This window comes from Diceros bicornis, chromosome 12 (assembly GCF_020826845.1).
Source record: "Diceros bicornis minor isolate mBicDic1 chromosome 12, mDicBic1.mat.cur, whole genome shotgun sequence".
Classification (NCBI taxonomy): Eukaryota; Metazoa; Chordata; class Mammalia; order Perissodactyla; family Rhinocerotidae; genus Diceros; species Diceros bicornis.
In genome coordinates this window covers 74961462-74981819 of record NC_080751.1, presented here as the reverse complement: position 1 = coordinate 74981819, position 20358 = coordinate 74961462, and the positions used below count along the sequence as shown (strand labels likewise).

Sequence of the window (20358 nt, the reverse complement as noted above, 5' to 3'; positions counted from 1 at the left end):
CTTCTCCAGTCTACTATTTTAATAATTTAAGAACCACGTTACCTACAAAAATGTCCCAAATACTTAAAGGCACAGGAGTAGTTTTGTGATAGCAAAAGAATCACAGAGATTATAAAGAGGTATGGATTGTGACCCCTAAGAGTCTGTAGTAGGGAAAAACTTCCTGGAAAGTTATGTTCAATGTAAATTGTATATATTGTCTTCATTTAGAAGAAAAATAAAATTTCCAAAAAGAGAAATGTTTGTTAAATCAAAAGTAACCAATGTCATGCCTTTATTTATTTTTTCATAGCATGCACTTTATCTAGATATTTCTTGCTTTAATCCCTTGAGCTTCCGTGAACATTTCTTAAGTCAATCAGTCAATCTATATTTTCCGAGTTAACCAAAGAAATCAAATGTACTGCAATTCAGAGATGAAAATGCTTTTTTTCCCTCAAATAAAACTAATGCAATGTAGCAGGTACTCCCTAGCAAAAATATCACTGTTACTTACTTAGTCACAACAAATAGATTTCCATTGGAGCCAGTTTGAGTTCCACAAGATATGAAAGCTCTTTATATAACTACCTCACGACCAATAAGCAGCCTAATATATCTTAGAACCATTGGAAAGAGATACATAGAAAAAAATTTAAAAAATTACAAAATGTTTTGCAACAGTTGTACATTTCCTTTCTATCTCATCTAGCAGCACGTTCTTGATCTAAAAGAAATACCACCTCTCAAGTTTCCATATTGTCAAATTATTTAAAGCTCCACTGTGGGGACTCCAAAAGGCACACAGAGCTTGGGGTAGACTTTTCCATTCGCCTGTAAAATGAGCTCCAGTGTAGACCGTCTGCACGAGGTTTGGAATGTCAGATATGCAAAAGAAAAGAATCTATCTTTGTCAGGATAACTCCAATGGTGACCAGAGGACCATAGGAGGTGAGTCAAGTGCTCAAAATAAGAGGGTGCTTCCTCCCATCCCCCTCTTCCCTTCATTAACATTTTCTCCCATCAGCCACGTGGCAGACTCAGTCCTTAGGGGTGAGGATAGGACTAGAGACCCAGGTCTTGGACAGAGAAGTGGAGAGATTCAGATTGGATGCTATTTGCAAATGCAGGTTGTTCTGGCCTGTTCATGGTTGGAGACTGTATTGAAGGGCACAAGAATAAAGGTATTTGTGCTGATTTACAAACCAGAGAGCAGGCAGGCGGACTCTTCCAAGCGTCCCTCCCGCTCTGCTGTGGCAGCTTTGTTGACATTTTCTGGGAGTGGTCAGGGGACCTGGTCCTGGAGGAGACTCTGGCTCCGGGTACAGGGCGCTCGTGGTTCCACCCTCAGCAGTAACCAGCACGCTGGCTCCTGGAGGGATGAGGCAGGAGCGATCCGCACCAGATCACTGTGTAATGCCTGTTTAATGGCCACTCGAAGGGACATTACGACGTGACCCTCTGATTCCACTTTCAATCTGGGCAGGAAATCTGGGCTTGCTTTACATTTGCTGTTGTGTTTAATGATTTGTGTAATCGTCACCTGCACAAATTGCCACTCTCAAGGCTTCAGGTTGTGATTCCTTCCTTCTGTGTCCACTACCTGCCTCCTTACCTTCCCTGGACCAGGTTGTTTTTCCCAGGTGTGTTATTTCTGAAATCTGACACAGGGCAGGCCCAGGAAAGCACTGGTGGGCATTTCTGGCAACATCGACGATGCTTGTCATGTGGGCAGGCGCAAGCTTATCTTGTACCGGCACGTGGAGGGGGAGCCAGGGCAGGCTTGTATCTCCTCCTTTTGTAGATGAGCAAACTGAGGCTCAGAGATAAATCCAGTGACACGGCTGCTCAAAGGCAGAGCCAGGACGAGGATCCAGGTCCTGAATCTCAGTCCCGAGGGCGGCATTGTGGAAGGAGCTCTGAGCTGCGAGATCTGGATTTGCCTCCTAGCTCCCTCATCTCACACTAGCTCTGGGCCGGCCCATCGACCTCTCTGGGCTCTCGTGTGCTGTCTGTGAAGCAGAGCTGAGAGCACACACTGCAGGGAGGGTGCCCTGTGGTCCACTCAGCATCATAGGCAGGACGGTGACTGGTATAAGGCTGTTGTTTGACAAATGCCATCTCCTCAGCTCTCCTTCCAATTCTTTTTTTTTTTTTTTTTTGTGAGGAAGATCAGCCCTGAGCTAACATCCATGCCTATCCTCCTCTTTTTTTGCTGAGGAAGACTGGCCCTGGGCTAACATCCGTGCCCATCTTCCTCCACTTTATATGGGACGCCTCCAGAGCACGGCCTAACAAGCGGTGCGTAGGTGTGCGCCTGGGACCCGAACGCAGGCCGCCAGCAGCGGAGCACGTGCACTTAACCGCTATGCCACGGGGCGCGCCCCCATCCTTCCAATTCTTAGTTCTGATACCCCACCTATCCAAAAGTTGAGCAAACAAATCACATGAACTATTAGAATATTGAATCCATTTTGGGATTTTCCCAGCAAATTATTTACCCACAGGGATAACAAGTTTTAGACAGAAAATGATTGTTTTGAATTTATTCTGGAAATTGTCCGAAGTCTGGGAGAACTCAGAGACATTCAGGACAACGGTGAGTTCACTGGGGCCAGCACGGCCAGTGCACCTCCAGCCTGTGGTCTCCCCTGGAGTCGTCCCGGTTTTGGACAGCGCCCGTCATGGTGCTCATCATGCTGCCCTTGGACCCTGCTTGGTCCTGTCCATGTCTCGGCCGGTTGTGCCCAGGTGCCCGCTTATGTGTTTGCAGGCCCGGCCGGCACACGGGGGAATTTGCATCAACAGACTTGCTTCCTGGTGGCACTCATGAGACTCCTCTGCTCTTCCTCAGTCTGCCTTGGTCCTTCTCGCCTGTATCTCTCTGTGCAGCAAATTCTGCCACACAGGTGCTTTGACACTGGGGTGAGGGGTTGAGAAAGAGGAAAAAATGAAAGAAGAAAAGAGGCCGAGAGATGATGAGTTACATGAGGGCATTCTGTGATTACCATAGTCATGAGACCTGTGTGTGTGTGTGTGTGTGTGTGTGAGCGTGGTAAGAGACTGTGAGTGGAATCGAAAAATGAAGATCCCAAACAAATTTGTTAGAGGAAAGCTATTAATTCCAGAACTTCCTTATTTGGAATTGTCAATCCTGGTAGACGTAAAGAAAATCCATCATTACTTTTTAGTTTGTACCTGGTATTCGTGCTGGCTCGTTCCAGGGTGCCCGCAGTCTGCTGGAGTCAGGCGGCCTGCTGCACCAGTGCCCGAGCTGTGACACTTCTGATTTTGGGGTTTGAGGATCAAAATCACACCAGGTGCTTTTGAACTCAGGCACCGTTTAAGTCCGAAGCTCCGAGGCTTTGTTTCACACAGTGAAATACCGACACAGTGTTTTACAGAATGGAGATTAAGTGCATGGATTGGCTCGTGAGTACTATGAGGACGCAAGGTAAGTAGGACTGCTGAGATGGCAGTTTAAGAGGCAAAAATGCATTTCTCTTTAGAAATATCGACAACCTAAGTTGCTACAGGGAAATTTATCCAGGATAAGATTACTGGAACTGATGCCCCCTTGGTTCCTGGTCCTGCAGATGATACCGTCAATGGCGACACGGTAGGCTATCCGGGTACAGATCAGCGTAGGTGTTATTTCTTCAAAGTCACTTCTTTAATATGTAACTAAGGAGTTAAAGTAATTAATTTCAAAAAATAAAAAGAGGTAGGCACATGTGGATTTAATCATTATAAAATGGGGGTGTGATTTTATTTAATCTGCTTCATTCAAAAAACCCTTGGGGTACTTCTGAATGTGCTGGATCCTGTGTTATCCCGGGGGGCATAAAAAGCAGGTCAGAGACATAACAATAGGGAAGATTACCTGCAGAACACTTAGAAATGCTGAATGAAATATAGCATTTTTAATGAGTGTCTGAGCTCTCAGGAAGTGGAAAGAAAATATTCAAGGGTCAGAACAGAGGAGGAAACTGAACCTAGAGTGGCAGGCTTGTGGAGCTGTGCTGATGGGTCCCGGGCTTGCTGTGATGGCTGGCTGGGTCGTCAGGGCCTCGGGTTGTCTGTCAGTTCAGGGAAGAGAAAGGAGGGCCTGGGCCTGAGCAACGTTGGGAAGTAGACGTATATCCCTGCATAAAGCCTCCTGAAAGGGTCAACTAAAAGTGAATCTGCCTTCCTTCTTTAGGAGATAAAAACAAAGGTTACGTAACAACCAAATGTAGTGTTGGAATCTTGATGGAATCTGGTTAGGAAAAAAGACACACGAGTTACAAAAGACGTTTTGGGGGCAATTGGGAAAAGTGACTATGGGCTGGATAGTAGATCATACTGAGGAATTTTTGTTAATTTTCTTAGATGTGCTAATATTATATTAGATGTGAGATGATATTAGATGTGCAAATGTCCTTATTTTTAGAATTTGCATGCTCAAGTATTTAGGGGTAAAGTGTGTCAGAAAAGAATTCAGAGAGCTTTGCTTGATATGACTATTTTCTTGAGTGAGACACAAACTGTTCGTGAGCAGGGGACTTCAAAACCGTCAGTGGTGAGAGGCTCTGCTCTCAGTGGTTGCAGCGTGGTTTGCAAAGTGTGAGTGAGGATGTAGTTGTTTTCTGTTGTGACTGGTTCCTGGAAACTCACGCTCCTTTTCAGATGGTGGCACTGTCCGAGCTTACTTGGGTGCAGCTGATTGGCTAGGAAGCTGCAAGGTCACAGTGAAGAAAGCTCACATTTGTTTCAAGGCAGAGTCCGAATTTTGGAGACACGAGAACAGTTGAAGTTTTGGTAACGTGGCTATGGTTGGTTGGCTTAGGGGTACACTCAAACTGTGGCCTCTGTTTTGGGTTTCTTTAAACGAGTATTATGTCTGCAACTTACTTTCCAGTGGTTCAGCAAATATGTACACATACACATGAATGTACAGATAAACAATTATGGCAAAATGTTAATATTTGAATCCAGGTAGCCGGTATATGTGCAATCATTATACTATTCTTCCCACTTTTCTGGATGTGTGAGAAATTCTAAAATAGAAAATTGGAAAATAAAAGAACATTGCTTTTCTTGATCTAGGCTTGGAGGTGAAAACAAATAATTCCTTCTGAGATGTTGTAACCATAGGCCTACCCTTGTGTGGGCTTGAGCTTTGGATTTATTCAATCTGCATATGTGGGAATCCCTGACTGGGAAATTCACACAAAAAGTACTACAGGCTGGGGATACTAAAGAAATGCCGGGCAGGAGGAAGCGCAAACTATCTGGAGACAGAGCCTCAGTTAGGGTGCACTGTGTGTCCAAGATGAAGACGCATACGACAGGCTCCCAACCCCAAATTACAGAACAAGTCGCCACGACAAGAGAGACAGGAAAAACAGCAGTATCTGATCCTTAAGGATATTGAAATAAAGATGTCAAAGAAAGCTTTGGAAACATAATGAAACATAATAAATGAACAAAACACCGTGAAAGTAGTATAGCAGATATGCAAAATAAACCACACAACTTTTAGAAATAATGTGTAAACTTATTGAGGCAAAAAACTGATTGGATTGATTAAAGAAATGAGGTGATGAATCAGTGATCTGAAGTAGAAAGCTGAGAAAATTACACAGAATGAAGAAGAGATGAAAAAGATGAGAGAAGTTGGGACATTGAGGGACCATGAAAGGATCAAATGTACATCTAATGGAACTGAAAACAGAGAAATAGAATATATAGTACACAAAGAACCAAAGCGGGATAAAAACCCCATAAATCTATGTCTAGATACATTATGATGAAACAGCAGAACACCAAAGACAGACAATTTTAGAAGAGAGAAAAGACAGGTCACCTATGTAAGATCTACAGTTAGAATGACAGCAGTGTCAACAGAAAAAAAAAAAGAAGACAACGAAAATATCTTCAAAGTGCTAAGAGGAAATAATCACCAATTTAGGATTTAATACAGGGGTAAACTATTATTCAAGAATGGAACAAAAATAAAATATTTTAGTCTAAATTTAAAATTTACCTAAAGTGAAACGAGAACAAATAGGCAATTTAAATATACTTTTAGCATTAAAGCTATGGTATTTGTAGTTTAAATCTATCCTAAAACAAACCACCTGCCCCAAACACCAAGACTAAAGACCTTTATATGCAGGTTCCAGCAAACATTCAAGGAATATGACATTCCAAGTTTGAGAGCAGAGTAAGAAGAGATGTGAGCCAATTCGTTTTATGTGCTTACTATGACCTTGATATCAAAATCAGAGAAGAGTAAAAAAAAATTTATACACTAATCTCTCTAATGAACATAGACTGAAACATCTTAAATAAAATATTAGCAAACCAATTCCAAAAGTGTATATAAATGTATATCCTGATGAAGTGGGATTATCATAGAAATGCAAAGATGTTTCTCAGTAGAAAAAAGATATGTAACTCAGCACGTTTCCATGACTAAATGGGAAGAAAACATATTAGATACAGAGAAAGGGTTTGGCGTGGTGTATGTTGTGCTGGGAAGAGTCGTTATTGCGAAGAGGTCCACATTTATGCCAAATGCAAAGCAATTCTATTAAACGTTCCCCAGGGGTTTTTTCCTGGAACGTGATAAGCTGATGAAAGCAAAGGGCCAGAAATCGCTCTTGTTGCTATGGCTGCGTAACAAACCACCTCAAGGCTTGGTGGCTCCGAGCCTTTATTTTATTCACCCATCTGCAGTCTGGGCCCGTCTGGTGGGGGCAGTGCACCTCAGCTTTCCTTGTGTCATCTCTGGGGCCTGGAGGCTGCCTGCAGGAATCGGCTAGAGTTGCCTGCATTCACATCTGTCCCGGGCTGGGAAGAGGCAAACTGCTGGGTTCTGCAGTAGGTGGGGCTCCTTGAGCATCTCTCTCCCCGTAGGTTGTCTTTCCACACGTTCTCCCAGCCATCAGGGTAGCTGGACTTCTTATAGGCTTGCTCAGGGCTCCAAAGCATGTGTCCCAAGAGAGCCAGGCTGAAGCTGCATCCTTTTACCATCTGGCCTCAGAAGTCACAAAGGCTCCATCTCCACCGTTCTCTGTTCTGGGGTCAGTCACAGGACCCCACCGAAATTCGAGGGAAGGGAATGCACACTTGCCTGTTGGTGAGATTAGTGCCAACACACGTGGAATGTGTGTGTGTGTGTGTGTGTATAAAATACAACCTGCCACAAATATTCAACGTGATTTTGAAGGGAAAAAAAGGGAATTCCTCCACTAACCGCATTAGATAATAAAGCTGAAGCAGTTAGCAGATGTATGTTACTGGTGCATGGTTAGAAAATCAAGAAGTGGAACAGGGGACAGAGTCCTGAAATGGGCCCACTCACATAGGAAACATGTTTTATGACCAGTGTGGAAATGCAGACCATTGAGTGAAGGATAGACTACAGAATGACTGACGACAAATGACTAGTGACTAATTAGATGACTAAATGGCGAATGATGAAGGCATGGTTATTGTCCCAGCATACGGAGGAAAAAGTCACCACTACACTTTACTGCTAATAATCATAGCCAATGTTTATGGAACATTTAGTGTGTGCCAGACGTTTTGCATCCATTATTTCTCATTCTTATCAAATCCTTGAGGAGTAGATTTGAAGGATGACCAGTTACTTAACTCACATTGGATCACAAACCTGCTAAATGCTAGAGAAAAGATTTCAATCTAGATCTGCGTGAGCCAAACTTTTTGTATCATCTCCTACCTAAGGTGCTGGTTCTTGCCCCATAACTTTTCTCAGGTTGTTCCCTTTCCTGAAATCTCTCTTTGATGTCCAACTCTTGTGTCGAGATCACTTGGCCACATTACTTTCTACTTCTCTTTGAAGCGTCAGTCAGTCGTCACACCCGCCTTCCCGAGACAGAGTGTATACCCCTCAGCTCCATTCTTTTTGAATGAGTCTGTCATCACATCTGTCACAGAACCTGGGGGATGGCACAGGCAGGATTCACATAACCTCTCCGACCCAAAGAAAATAAATATTTGTCAGAAATACAATAAAACTGTCAAAAGTTAAAAAATTCAGCTATGTAAAATTTAAAACAGCAATCACTATTCTATTTGTTAATTAAAAATAGAAGAGCTGTATTTTAAAAAGTCAAGATTGAAATAAAGACCAAACGAAAGTGAGAAGCACTACAGTGTTGCAGTTAAGACGGCTCTGGGACAACGCTGTCTCTTGGGGGCTGTCTGCTCTTGGAGCCTAAGGAGACTGTTCTTTGCGTGGTGCTTGCCTGGCTCTGCGCTGATCATGCATGTTCTTTCAGTCGTTTGACGTTCGGTGGCTGGTTGCGGCTGCTGTCTTGGTAATTGTAGTTGTTTGAAAACACCGTCAGACTGAAGGCAGTCTTTGTTCCCATCAATCCTCAGTGGTTTCTGTACCAGTCTCTGCTGACTTGTCTCCATTTCTCCCAGCAGTGCTTTCCCCTCACTGGTTCACAGTGCCAGAGGAATGGGGAGAGGAGACGCTCAGAGAGAATCCCAGGCTGAGAAGACAGACTCTGTTTTTCCCCACATTCATGAAGGTCTTCCTCTAGATTGCCTTTCACATGTTTCCTGCCTTGACTTCGCAGTAAGATTGCTAATCGCCCTGAAATGGATTTTTGCATATGATTTGAGGTGGGGATCAAATTGCATTTTCTTGCATATCTGTAACCAGTGTTTATGCAATGTAGCCTGCAATTCCAGCTCTGTCAAACTGAGTACTAACACATTCACAGGTTTGTTTCTGGACTTCCTGCTGTCTGGTCTATATTTTCACTGCGTCAAACTCACACTTTCTCAGTTACCACAGTTTTCTAAGTGCTGGTATCTCTCAGGGCAATTCCCTCTGTCTCCTGGCTCGCCGTAGCCCTTGTTCTTAATCTTCATAAACGTTTAGCTACTTACGAACTTTTGTTTTTCCATATACTGCTTATAATTGGCTTTCCAAGGTCTTCAAAAGCATATTGGGATTTTGATGGAGACTGCTTTGAAGAGAGATCAATCAAGGAGAATTTAACTTCATACTGTCAAGTTTTTCTATCCATGGACATGGATATTTCTCTCAATTTATTAGGTATTTTATGTTTTAGAATATATCATTTAAAAAAATATCATTCTCAAGAGCCACAAAAATTCCACAAAAAAAGATGACCAATGTCTTTCAATGGCATTTAATATTCTCCATAAAGATCTTATATGTCTTTTGTTAGATTTTTTTTCCTAGGTGTTTTTGTTATTGTTGTTGCTATGGAGAATTGTGGGCTTATATTTTCTGATGTTTATAGCTGGTTACAGAAATGCCACTGACTTCTGTATATTGATTTCACGTCCAGCAAACTTGCTAAACTCTCTCATTAATTCTAATAATTTAACTGTTGACTCTTTTGACCTTTCCTCGTGCAATCTGCTTTCTTTTCCATCCTTTTATATCTTTTCAGTTTTTTCTTTTCTTTGATTTTTTTTTTTTCCACAGTTCGATTTTGAATAGAAGTGGTGACAGTGGGTATTCTTATCTTATTCTTACTCTTAAAGGGAACGTTTTAGGGGCTGGCCCCATGGCCTAGTGGTTAAGTTTGTGCTCTCCTCTTTGGCAGACCAGGTTCAGTTCCCAGGCACAGACCTACACCACTCGTCAGCTGCCGTGTTGTGGTGGTGACCCACATACAGAATAGAGGAGGACTGACAACAGATGTTAGCTCAGGGCTAATCTCCCTTAAGCAAAAAAGAGGAAGATAGGCGATGGATGTTAGCTGCTTAGGGCGAATCTTCCTTAGGAAAAACAAAAAAAAAGAATGTTTTCAACATTTTACTGTTGACTTGTCTTGGAAGCATTTTTTTTACATTCTCTATTAGCTTATCTCTTGTTTGCTAAGAATATTCATCTTGCATGGATATTGAATTTTATTGAATTATTTCATTGCATCTATTGGGATAAGCATGTGGGTTTTGTCATTTATTCTGGTATGAATCTATTAATGTCATTAATACATTAATTGATAGAGCAATGATAGAGCAATGTTGTATTTCTGGAAGAAGCCCAACTTGATCATAGTTTGTTTTTTATTTTCCTTTATTTCTTCCTTCTTCCTTTCCTTTTATTGTCTTCCTGCACTAGCTAGGACTTCCAGCATGATATTAAATAGGAGTGGTGAGAGGGGACATCCTTACCTTGTGCCAATCTTAGTGTCCAGTTTCTCACTATTAAGCATGATGCTAAGTGTATGTTTTTTTGTAGATGTTTTAACAAGTTGAGAAAATTCCCCTGTATTTTTTCTGAGAGGTTTTTTCATGAATGGCTGTTGGATTTTTGTCAAATGCTTTTTCTACATTAATTGATATATGGTCACATGATTTTTCTTCATTAGCCTGTTGATGTAGTATATTACAATGATTTATTTTCAAATGTTGATCCAGTCCTGCATACCCGGAGTAAATCCACTTGGTCTTGGTGTATAATTTTTTTTATACTTTGTTGGATTTGACTTGCTGATATTTTGTTGAGGTTTTTGCATCTTTATTCATAAGAGATCTTGATCTGTAATTTTCCTTTCTTGTAATGTCCTTATCAGGTTTTAATATCCAGGTAATGCTGGCCCCAAAGACTGAGTTATGAATTATTCCCTCTGCTTCTGTTTTCTGGAAGATATTGTGGAGAACTGGCATAATTTATTCCTTAAATGTTTGGTCGAATTCACCGATGAATTTATTTAGTAGATAATAAACCTATCCAGATGATCTATTTCACCTTTGAGAGTTTGATAGTTTAGTTTGTCAATTAATAGATCTATTTCCTATTTGATAACCTAAGTTATCAAATTTGGGGGCATAAAGTTGGTATTTATTTATTATTCTTTTAATGTCTATGGAATCAGTAGTGATGACCCCTCTTTCTTCTGGTATTGGTAATTTATGTCTTCTCTCATTTTTTCTTGGTTAGTCTGGCTAGATTTTTATAGTTTTATTGATCTTTTTGAAGAACCAGATTTTGATTTTGTTAACTATTTTTCTTGTTCTGTGTTTCACTGATTTATGCTTCAATTTTTATGACTTCTTTTCTTCTGCTTGCTTTAAGATTAAACTGCTTTTCTTTCTCTGGTTTCCTAAGACAGAAACTTAAGAACTTATTGATTTTGAGCTTTCCTTTTTTCTAATATATGCACTAAATGCTATAAATTTTCCTCTAAGCTCTGTTTTTGAGGCATTCTAGAAGTTTCGATAATTTATATGTCATTTGATAATTTATATATATATTCATTTTTATTTAGTTCAAAATGTTTTTAATTTCTCTTGAAACTTCTTTTTTGACCCATATGTTACTTAGAAGTGTGTTGCTTAATTTCTAAAATGTGAGAAGATTTTCCAGCTATCTCTCTGTTACTGATTTCTAGTTTAATTTCATTGTGATCTGAGAACATACTTTGTATGATTTCTATTCTTTTGTATTTGTTAATGTGTATTTTATGGCTCAGAATGTGGTCTATCTTGGTGAATGTTCCAAATTCAGCTTGAGAAGGATGTATTCTACTGTTTTGGCTAGAGCATTCTATACATGTCAGTTAGATCAAGGTGATTGATAGTCTATTCAGGTCAACTCTATCTTTACTAATTTTCTGCCTCCTTGGCATATCAATTACCAAAAAAGGGATGTTGAAGTCTCCAACTAGAATTGTGGATTTATCTAGTTTCCTCGTTTTATTAGTTTTTGCCTGGTATATTTTGATGCTCTCTTGTTTGGTACCATAACTTCTTTGAGACTGTTATGACTTATTGGAGAATTTTCCCTTTATCATTATGCAATGCAGCTCTTTATCACTTGGACTTTTTCTTCCTCTGAAGTCTGCTTTCTATAAAATTAATATAGCTAGTCAAGATTTATTTTGGTTAGTATTAGCATGGTATATAATTCTCCATCCTTTTAACCTACTGCTTCTTTATATTTAAAGTGAATTTCCTGTAAACAGTATGTGGTCTGGTCTTGTTTTTTTAATCCACTATGAAGATCTCTGTCTTTTAATTGGATATTTACATCACTAATATTTAAAGTGATTATTGGTATAATTGAATTAATGTTTGCCATCCTTGTCACTGTTTTCTGATCATTGCATTTGTTCTTCCCCCCCTCTTTTTCTGCCTTCTCTGATATTAATTGAGCAACTTATATTGTCCCATTTTATCTCCTCTCTTAACATATTAATTATAATTCTTTAAAAAATTTTTAAAGGTTGCCCTAGAGTTTCCAATATACATTCTTAACTAATCTACATCCATCTTTAAATACCACTGTACCACTTGATGTGTACTGCAGTTTCCTATTCACAAAATATTCCAAATTCCTCCCTGCCATCCCTTATGACATTGCCATCATTCATTTCACTTATGTATATGCTACAATCACCCTGTACACTTTTACTATTATTGCTTTAAACAAAAAATTATCTTTTAGATCAATTAACAATAAGAAAAATAACATATTTTATTTTACCTTTGTTTATTCCTTTTCTGATGTTCTTCCTTCTTTATGTAGATCTAAGTTTCTTAACTGGATCATTTTCCTTGTCACTGAAGAACTTCTTTTAACCTTTCTTTCAAGGAACATCTAGTAGTTACGAATTCCCTCAGTTTTTGTTTGTTAGAGAACGTCTTCATTTCTTCTTCACTTTCAAGGAATAATTTCCCTGAATGTAGACTCCTAGGTTGGTAGTTTTTTCTTTCAAAACTTTAAATATTTTATTGCACTCTCTTTTTGCTTGCATAGTTTCTGGCAAGAAATACTTTGTAATTCTTATCCTTGTTCCTCTGTAAATAAGATATTTTTACCTCCAGCATTTGTCTTGGTTTTCTTTTTGTCTTTTGTGTTCTGCATTTTGAATACAAGATATTTAGGTGTAGTTTTTTTTGTAGTTTTTTGCTTGGTGTTCTCTAAGCTTCCTGGATCTTTAGTTTCATGTCTGTCTTTAGTTTTGGATAATTCTCAGCCTGCATTCAAACATTTCTTCTTCTTCTTACCTCTCCTGATATTCCAGTTATGCATATGTTAGACCTTTTGAAATTGTCCTATGTTCTTGGATGTTCAATTTTTTTCATTCTTTTTTTTCTTTGCATTTCAATTTGTGTAGTTTCTATTGACTTGTTTAAGCTCACTCTCCCTAATTCTTTCCTTGGCTGTGTCTAGTCTGCTAATGAGCCTATCCCTGGCATTCTTCAATTATATTGCAGTGTTTTTGATATGCAGCATTCTCGTTTAGTTATTTGTTAGACTTTCTGTCTCTCTGGTCACATTACCCTTCTGTTCTTGCTTGATGACTACTTTTTCCATGAGTGAAGTTCACATATTGATCTTAGATATTTTAGATTCCCTGACTAATAATTTCTGTGACTGTGTCGTATTTGAAGCTGGTTCTGGTGCTTGCTTTATTTCCTCAAACTGTGGTGTTTCTTCCCTTTGGGAATATCTTATAATTTTTTTGTTAGAAGCCAGATATGTTGTATCAGGTAATGGGAACTGAAGTGAGTAGGCCTAGTGTGAGGATTTATGTCAATCTGGCTAGACCTGAGCTGTGTTTGCTGTTTAATGCCCTCCTCTGCCTGTGCTCCAAGGACGAGGATCTTTCTCAGTTCTTCACCATGAAAACTTGGTGGGGTTCACTGAGTTAAAATCTATGAAATTGTGGGGCCCCCGCTAAGACTTGGCCCCAGAAGTTTCTCACTGTCGTGATAATCCACACACAGCCTCCTCATCAAATGTACCTGCCTCACTTTACATCTTCTAGCCAGGTTTTGGCTGTAGTGGCTGTTGCTTCTGGTTGTAAGATCTCAGCTCTGACTCTCTTGATTCATCAGATTTCTCCAGATTTCACAGTGGTAGCAGTTTTCCCTGCAACTTCAGTTCTCTGATGAGTTCAAGAAAAGACATTGATGTTTAATTTGTTCAGCATTTTTTTGTTGTAAAGATGGGAGTGACAACTTCCATGCTGTTCACCCTTTGGGTCTGAAACCATAAGTCTTGCACCTGATTAGTGTTACCACACTATATCTTTTTCCATCCTTTTATTTATTTATTTATTTATTGTGAGGAAGATCAGCCCTGAGCTAACATCCATACTAATCCTCCTCTTTTTGCTGAAGAAGACCGGCCCTGAGCTAACATCTATTGCCAATCCTCCTCCTTTTTCTCCCCAAAGCCCCAGTAGATAGTTGTATGTCATAGTTGCACATCCTGCTAGTTGCTGTATGTGGGATGCGGTGTCAGCACGGCCGTACAAGTGGTGCGTCAGTGCGCGCCAGGGATCCGAACCCGGGCCACCAGTAGCGGAGCGCACGCACTTAACCACTAAGCCATGGGCCGGCCCCTCCATCCTTTTACTTTTGATACTGATACTGAGTGTTCATTTTTACAGTGAGTTTCTTGTGGGCAGTATGTAGTTGAGTCTTGCTTTACAATTACTATTATTTAATGGGGTATCTGGACCATTTCTAGTCCATGTGATTATTGTGGATGGTTTGGCTTAAATATACCATCTTGCTACTTTTTTTTCTGTTTATACCATTATTACTTTTTTTCTTTAACTGTCTTCTTTTGAGCAATTGAACAGTTTTTTTTTTTCTTATTCCAATTTTTCTCTTTTGTTGGCTGATTAGCTAAGACTCTGTATTTTTATTTTAGTAGTTGCTTTAGAGTTTATAGGGTACACCTTTAACTCATCACAGTCTACCTTTAAGTGGCATTAAACCACTTCACATGCAGTATAAGCACCTTATTAGAGTATATTTCTATTTGTCTCCTCCTGGCATTTGTGCTGTTACTGTGATACATTTTACTTCTTCATATGTTATAAACTTCACAATGCATTGTTATTATTTTTGCCTTAATCAGTAAATTAATTTTTAAAGGGATTTAAATTGTAAGGAAAAAAGTGTTTAAAATTGTTGTTACAATATACAAATTGCTGAAATATCCAGTCCTTTTAATTCTTTCATGTAGATCTAGATTTCCATCTAGTATCCTTTTCCTTCTGCCTGAAGGACTTCATTTATTATTTCTTGTAGCGCATCTGTGTCTTATATTAATTCTTTAGGTTTTTATATGTCTGAAAAATCTTTGTCATCATTTGTAAACAATATATCCACTGAGTATAGAATTGTAGGTTATGGTTTTTTCTTTCAGTATTTCACAGATGTTACTCCACTATCTTCTGGCTTACATGGTTTCCAAGGAGAAATCTGCTGTCATCCTTCTCTATGTTCTTCTGTAATGTGTTTCCACTTCCCCCGTGCTATTAAGATGATCTCTTTATCACTTGTGACATGCAATTTAATTTTGAGGTGTCTTTGTGTAGTCTTCTTCATGTTTCTTATGCTTTTGTTCTGTTAAGCTTCTTTTATCTGTGGATTTATAGTTTTGGTAAAAATTGGAAAATATTTGGCTGTTATTTTAAAAAATATTTTGTTTTCTTTCCCTCTCCTCCCTCCATTTCATGAACGTATATTTGGAAGAGTGAACCTGAAATAAAATTCTTTTTTCTGGGGGCCGTGGGGGGACTTGTGATCATTTTGACATGACTAAATAATTATTGTCACCTTAGTTAATTATTACAAGTAGATTTCAGGGGCAATATGTAAACTAGGGACCATACCTTTACCCCAGCCCTAGTCTTCATCATCCTTTATCTGAGCTATTACATTAAAATTCTAGTGACTAACGTGGCCTTCTTTTACATGGCTTAATCTCACTCATTCCTCAACTTAGGTTTTCATCTCTTCTAGAAAGCCATTCATGACTCCTTTCCAGTTCGGGGTTAAGCACCTCTCTTTTGAGTTCCTGTGGAGACCTATTCTTATCTCGATTATAACAATTACTATGCACTTATATTATCTTTTAGTTCTCTTTCTTTTTCATTATATTGCAAACAAATAGAGTGCGGAAAGGGTATTTTGATCATTTTGCAATTTCCAACACTCAGCACAATGATGTACTTAATACATTGTTTATTAAATTGAGCTGAAGTGCAAGACTTTACATATATTTATATTAAATTTCATCTTATTGTATTTATCCCATCACTTTAATCCAAACAAGGTCTTTATATCTCATTTTTCCATCCAAAACGCTTTTCCCCCTGGCCCATGTTAATGGAAGGCTTATTAAGCACGTCTACACATCTTCATCCAAAACCTAATTAGGTTCATGCTAACATGAACTTAGCAGAATACCCTACAGCTCATGCCAACTCACCAGGAGGACTAAGAGATGCTGCAGAAACTTGGACAGGTTGCAAAGCTTAGAGAATCTAGAGGCCAAGTTTTCACGATCCATTGTATTTGTGGTTGGCTTCAGTGATGTAATTTATAAGATGATATTGTATTAGAGTATGCTTGAGTTTTCTGTGCTGGATAAAATAACCAGAAAATAATAATTCCATAGAGCATTACAATTTATCTGTGTGCACAAGAATATTTTGAGGAGAAATAAGTTACCAATTATAACGTATTTTGAGAATTGGAAGAACTGATTCCTCTGACTGCCCTATGATATTTCCCAAAATGTTTCTACTGCATGATAGGCACTATGGAGAAAGAGGTGACACTGTACAATGTATTTAGTAAATGGAGGATTAATGAAATTTAAATTGAAATGTCTTTGACTTAACTTTTTTTTTTTGGCTGAGGAAGATTTGCCCTGAGCTAACAGGCAGAGTGCGCCAAACTTAACTGCTAGGCCACAGGGCTGGTCCCTGATTTAACTTTCAAATAAAATTTAAACAAAGTTAATAAAATATTTCTTTGTTGTGGGACTTCTCAGGACTCCTGCTATGTCCGTGATCAGTGTCAGGCTCCACGAGCTAGGACGTATGCAGTTTCCCATTTGATCATGGGACTGTTTCTGTCAGGTTTTCCCTCAGGGTGTGTCCCATAGAAACCCTTGGAAACGCTGTGATCAATGTCAGTGTTCTCTGACCACCAGGATGCTCTGCTGAAGTGGTGCAGTCAATGAAGTGACAAGACAGAGAAGGACACAAAAGTTTCCACAAAAAGCTACTATTACTATAGACCCAGTGGAGTGGTGACTTCATGTCACATGGGAATTTTTGAAGCTATGCTAGTAAAGGTGAAATAGCTAACAGTCACCCTTTATTGATGGATTGCGACCTGAAACTTCTAACCTGATGGAGTATCATCTAAAAGATGAAAGTGCTTTTCTTCATTGGTTACTAGGGAAGTTCAGAACTGCCCCATTTTAACCATTATGAAGCATCCTGAGCATACTTTTCGGTACATCAATCTTTCCCTCTAATCTTACTATGGTAAATGTATGTGAGGTTAGCCATGATTCTTTGTCAAATAGAAAAATCTAATCCTGTTGTATTTCTTAAGCTATTTCAAACAGCTTCTATGGAACAAGGTAGGGCTTTAAACAAAAATCAACCAACAAACAAATAAAAATAGTAAAAGACACCTATATATAGTCCTATCTATTCAAATCATCTCAATGCTCTTGCATTCCTTTTCCATACAAATTTGTGGCCTTGGGCACTGTCTTAGTCTGTTCAGGCTGCTGTAACAAATACCATAGGCTGGGTGCCTTAAACAGCAGAAATTTATTTCTCATAGTTCTAGAGGCTGGGAGTTCAAGATGAAGGTCCAGTAGATGCCGTGTCTGGTGAGGTCTCTCTTCCTGGTTTGCAGATGGCCACCTCGTTGTGTCCTCAGATGGGGGAGAGAGAGAGATCTTGTGTCTCTTCCTCTGTTATAAGGGCATTAATCCCATCATGAGGGCCCACCCTCATGACCTAACCACCTCCCAGCCCCACCTCCTAATACCATCGTATTGGGTGTTAGGATATCAACATATGAATTTTGATGGAGGGACACAAACATTCAGCCCATAGCTTACACCTACAAAAAGTCTCTCACATCAGTACCTCAGATTACTTCCTTGTGCTCTCTTCAAATCTTAATTCTGTCCCTCTGTGTGAATTTTCCTTGACTATTCTGCTTTCTGCCGTCACCAGCTTGGTCTCCCTGACACCTTGCCTTCCATCCCAGCATACTGGGACTTAACCTGGTAATAATAAAGATGGGGACCAGGAGATGCAATAGGAGGTTTTCAGTCCTTGTTGACATTATTCCTGGGGGCTGCCCCTTTCCGGTGGGAAGATATTATCTAAGAAAACAGCATTGACCACAGCTGCCCCCTTCTTTCCCATCCCAGTGTGTTAGAGCCTCCTACCAAACAAGTCTGGTGGGAGAAAGTGGGGTTGACACCCCAGGCTCCTTAACAGCTGCCTCTTGGGCCACAGGTGAAGCTTCAAGTCCCCTGTGAACCTGGCCCAGGGCTCTCTTCAGCTTTCCTTACCTACATCGTGCTCCTGAGCCCTCTCATTCTGCCCTGTTAGAGCCATTCTGCTTCAGACTTGGTTTCTGCCTCTCTGATAAAGCACTGGTGCCTCCCTTGGCTCTTCATCTCTCCTTCACCCTGGAATAAAATCTTGCCTGTAAACTTGGACCCACTGGCAGCCTTAGACGGCTCCTGACCAACCTCGTTCCAGGCTCTGCTCTCCCCACCCAGCTTCAGAGCAGAGCACAGTCCTGTGGGTTTGCTAGTTCAGGAGTTTAGACAGCACCCATCCAACTGGCCATAAAGTAAAGACCATCTCCAAAATAAAGGTAGGAGAGAAGGCCAATGTGCACATTCATACACTAGAGTCTTATTCCAGGCCTACTTGAATAGGAAAATATTTCTTAGTTTAAATACAATGATTGCCTTGTTTACAAATGGAAGTCTATGAATATATTGACTACGAGGAGTCCTTATGGTGACAAACGCTGAAATGCAACATATTTGTGAATGCAAACAGACGACAGCAAATAGTGCACACAAATGAATAATTACATTCACTGGGGTAAAATGAACAGGACTCTGATCCCTTTGCTCATTGGTCTTCCTCCCTGTGGATGTGAAGTGTGTTGACCTTTTGCTGTTCACGTGTACACGTCTGTAGACGGCAGGTAGCGTTGTATCTCAGTTATTGTGCATTGCTTATGAGTGTGGTGTTCCAAATCAGTGTTTTTGTTAGATAAATAAAATCTACCTTTTTTGGTACTGTGCTCCTTATGTACTTTTTTCCAAGCTTTCTGCTGTCATTTCTATTTTTCTCCATGATTCTCTTTTAGGAGCTTCTCCTATTCTTTGGAAACTCTATAACTAGGTTTACGATAATTTTACATTGTGTCAATAAAAAGTTCTGAGTGATGGCTGCTGGCTCATCTCCTGTGAGTAGGTTTTTCCATTGTTAGTTGGGATGCTCAATACTTCCCACAGTAAGTACTTTCACTTCCTTCCATCAGCTAATGTTTGCTTTTTCAGCCTTCTCAGGACATATGAAAAGTGATTATTTTTAACTCCAATGATAAGAATATAATGGCAACAGGAATGAGTAAAGTCATTGAGATACTGGTGTTTAAATTGCAGAAATTATTTTCTTGAAACTATGTGGCAATTTTACTCTTTTTCCTCATGTATAGTACCTAAGGATTTAAGCCTTTTAATAAGCTGCAAATGTTATAAATGTTTTATTAAACCATGAATGCTATAAACCAGTTAGCAAGTATGCATACAAAAATGGGTTCATTATTGTTAAATATTAGCACAACTGACTTTTTAGTTGAGATTGCAGAACCAAAAGCTGACCTACGGATATTTAACATTATATGTCAACGTGGAGGTAGGTGGCATGTAAATTGGTACAGATCGTTATGGAGCACAGGAGAAAATGGAAGGCATTTTAATGAGAACAAAGGAAAGTACTGATTGGAAGAATAGTGCTTTACAAGGAGCTGGACCTTTGCTAGTAATATTCCCAATAGCACAGGAAAGCAAACTTTTCAATAATTTACTAATGGAAAAAAAAAGTACAACTCTAAAGTTACAAAACCAATTATTTTGAAACAAACACAGCAAACCTTGATACTTTCTTCCTGCCTGGTTTCTTTTCTTTCTGCTTCTCTGAGCTGGTCTTCCATCACTCAGAGTTCTCTGTCTTCCTGCAGACCTCCCCTGCTCCTTCCCTGCACTTCAGACTGTTTGATTTATCCCAGTGTCTTTGCTCATGCAATTCCATCTGCCCTCATTGCTACACGCATGCACTCTTGCCTTCTCCTATGTCCCTAAACTGCCTAAGTTGTTACTTTGTTGGGACCATCTCCATCCCTGTTCGCTCCCATCCTCACCCACACACAGTCAGTCTCGTCCTCCGTCCTCCTTTGCAGTGCTTCTGGACACATTATGTGCTTCTGTTGTTGCCCTTATGATGCAGAGGGACATGTGTTTTGAAGGTCTGCCTCCCCAGTTAGGTCTCTCTGAAGGCATGG

The 20358-nt window shown here is 39.7% G+C and overlaps 1 protein-coding gene across 1 annotated transcript in view; it reads left to right on the top strand.

Moving 5' to 3' along the window:
- The window catches only part of DCDC2C (doublecortin domain containing 2C), a 208817-nt gene extending 190434 nt beyond the window's left edge, over positions 1-18383 (top strand). The window contains exon 10 of the mRNA XM_058550718.1: positions 18288-18383. Within this exon, the coding sequence (XP_058406701.1) occupies positions 18288-18383 (96 nt within the window). The remainder of the gene's footprint in view (positions 1-18287) is intronic.
- Positions 18384-20358: the final 1975 nt, after the last annotated feature.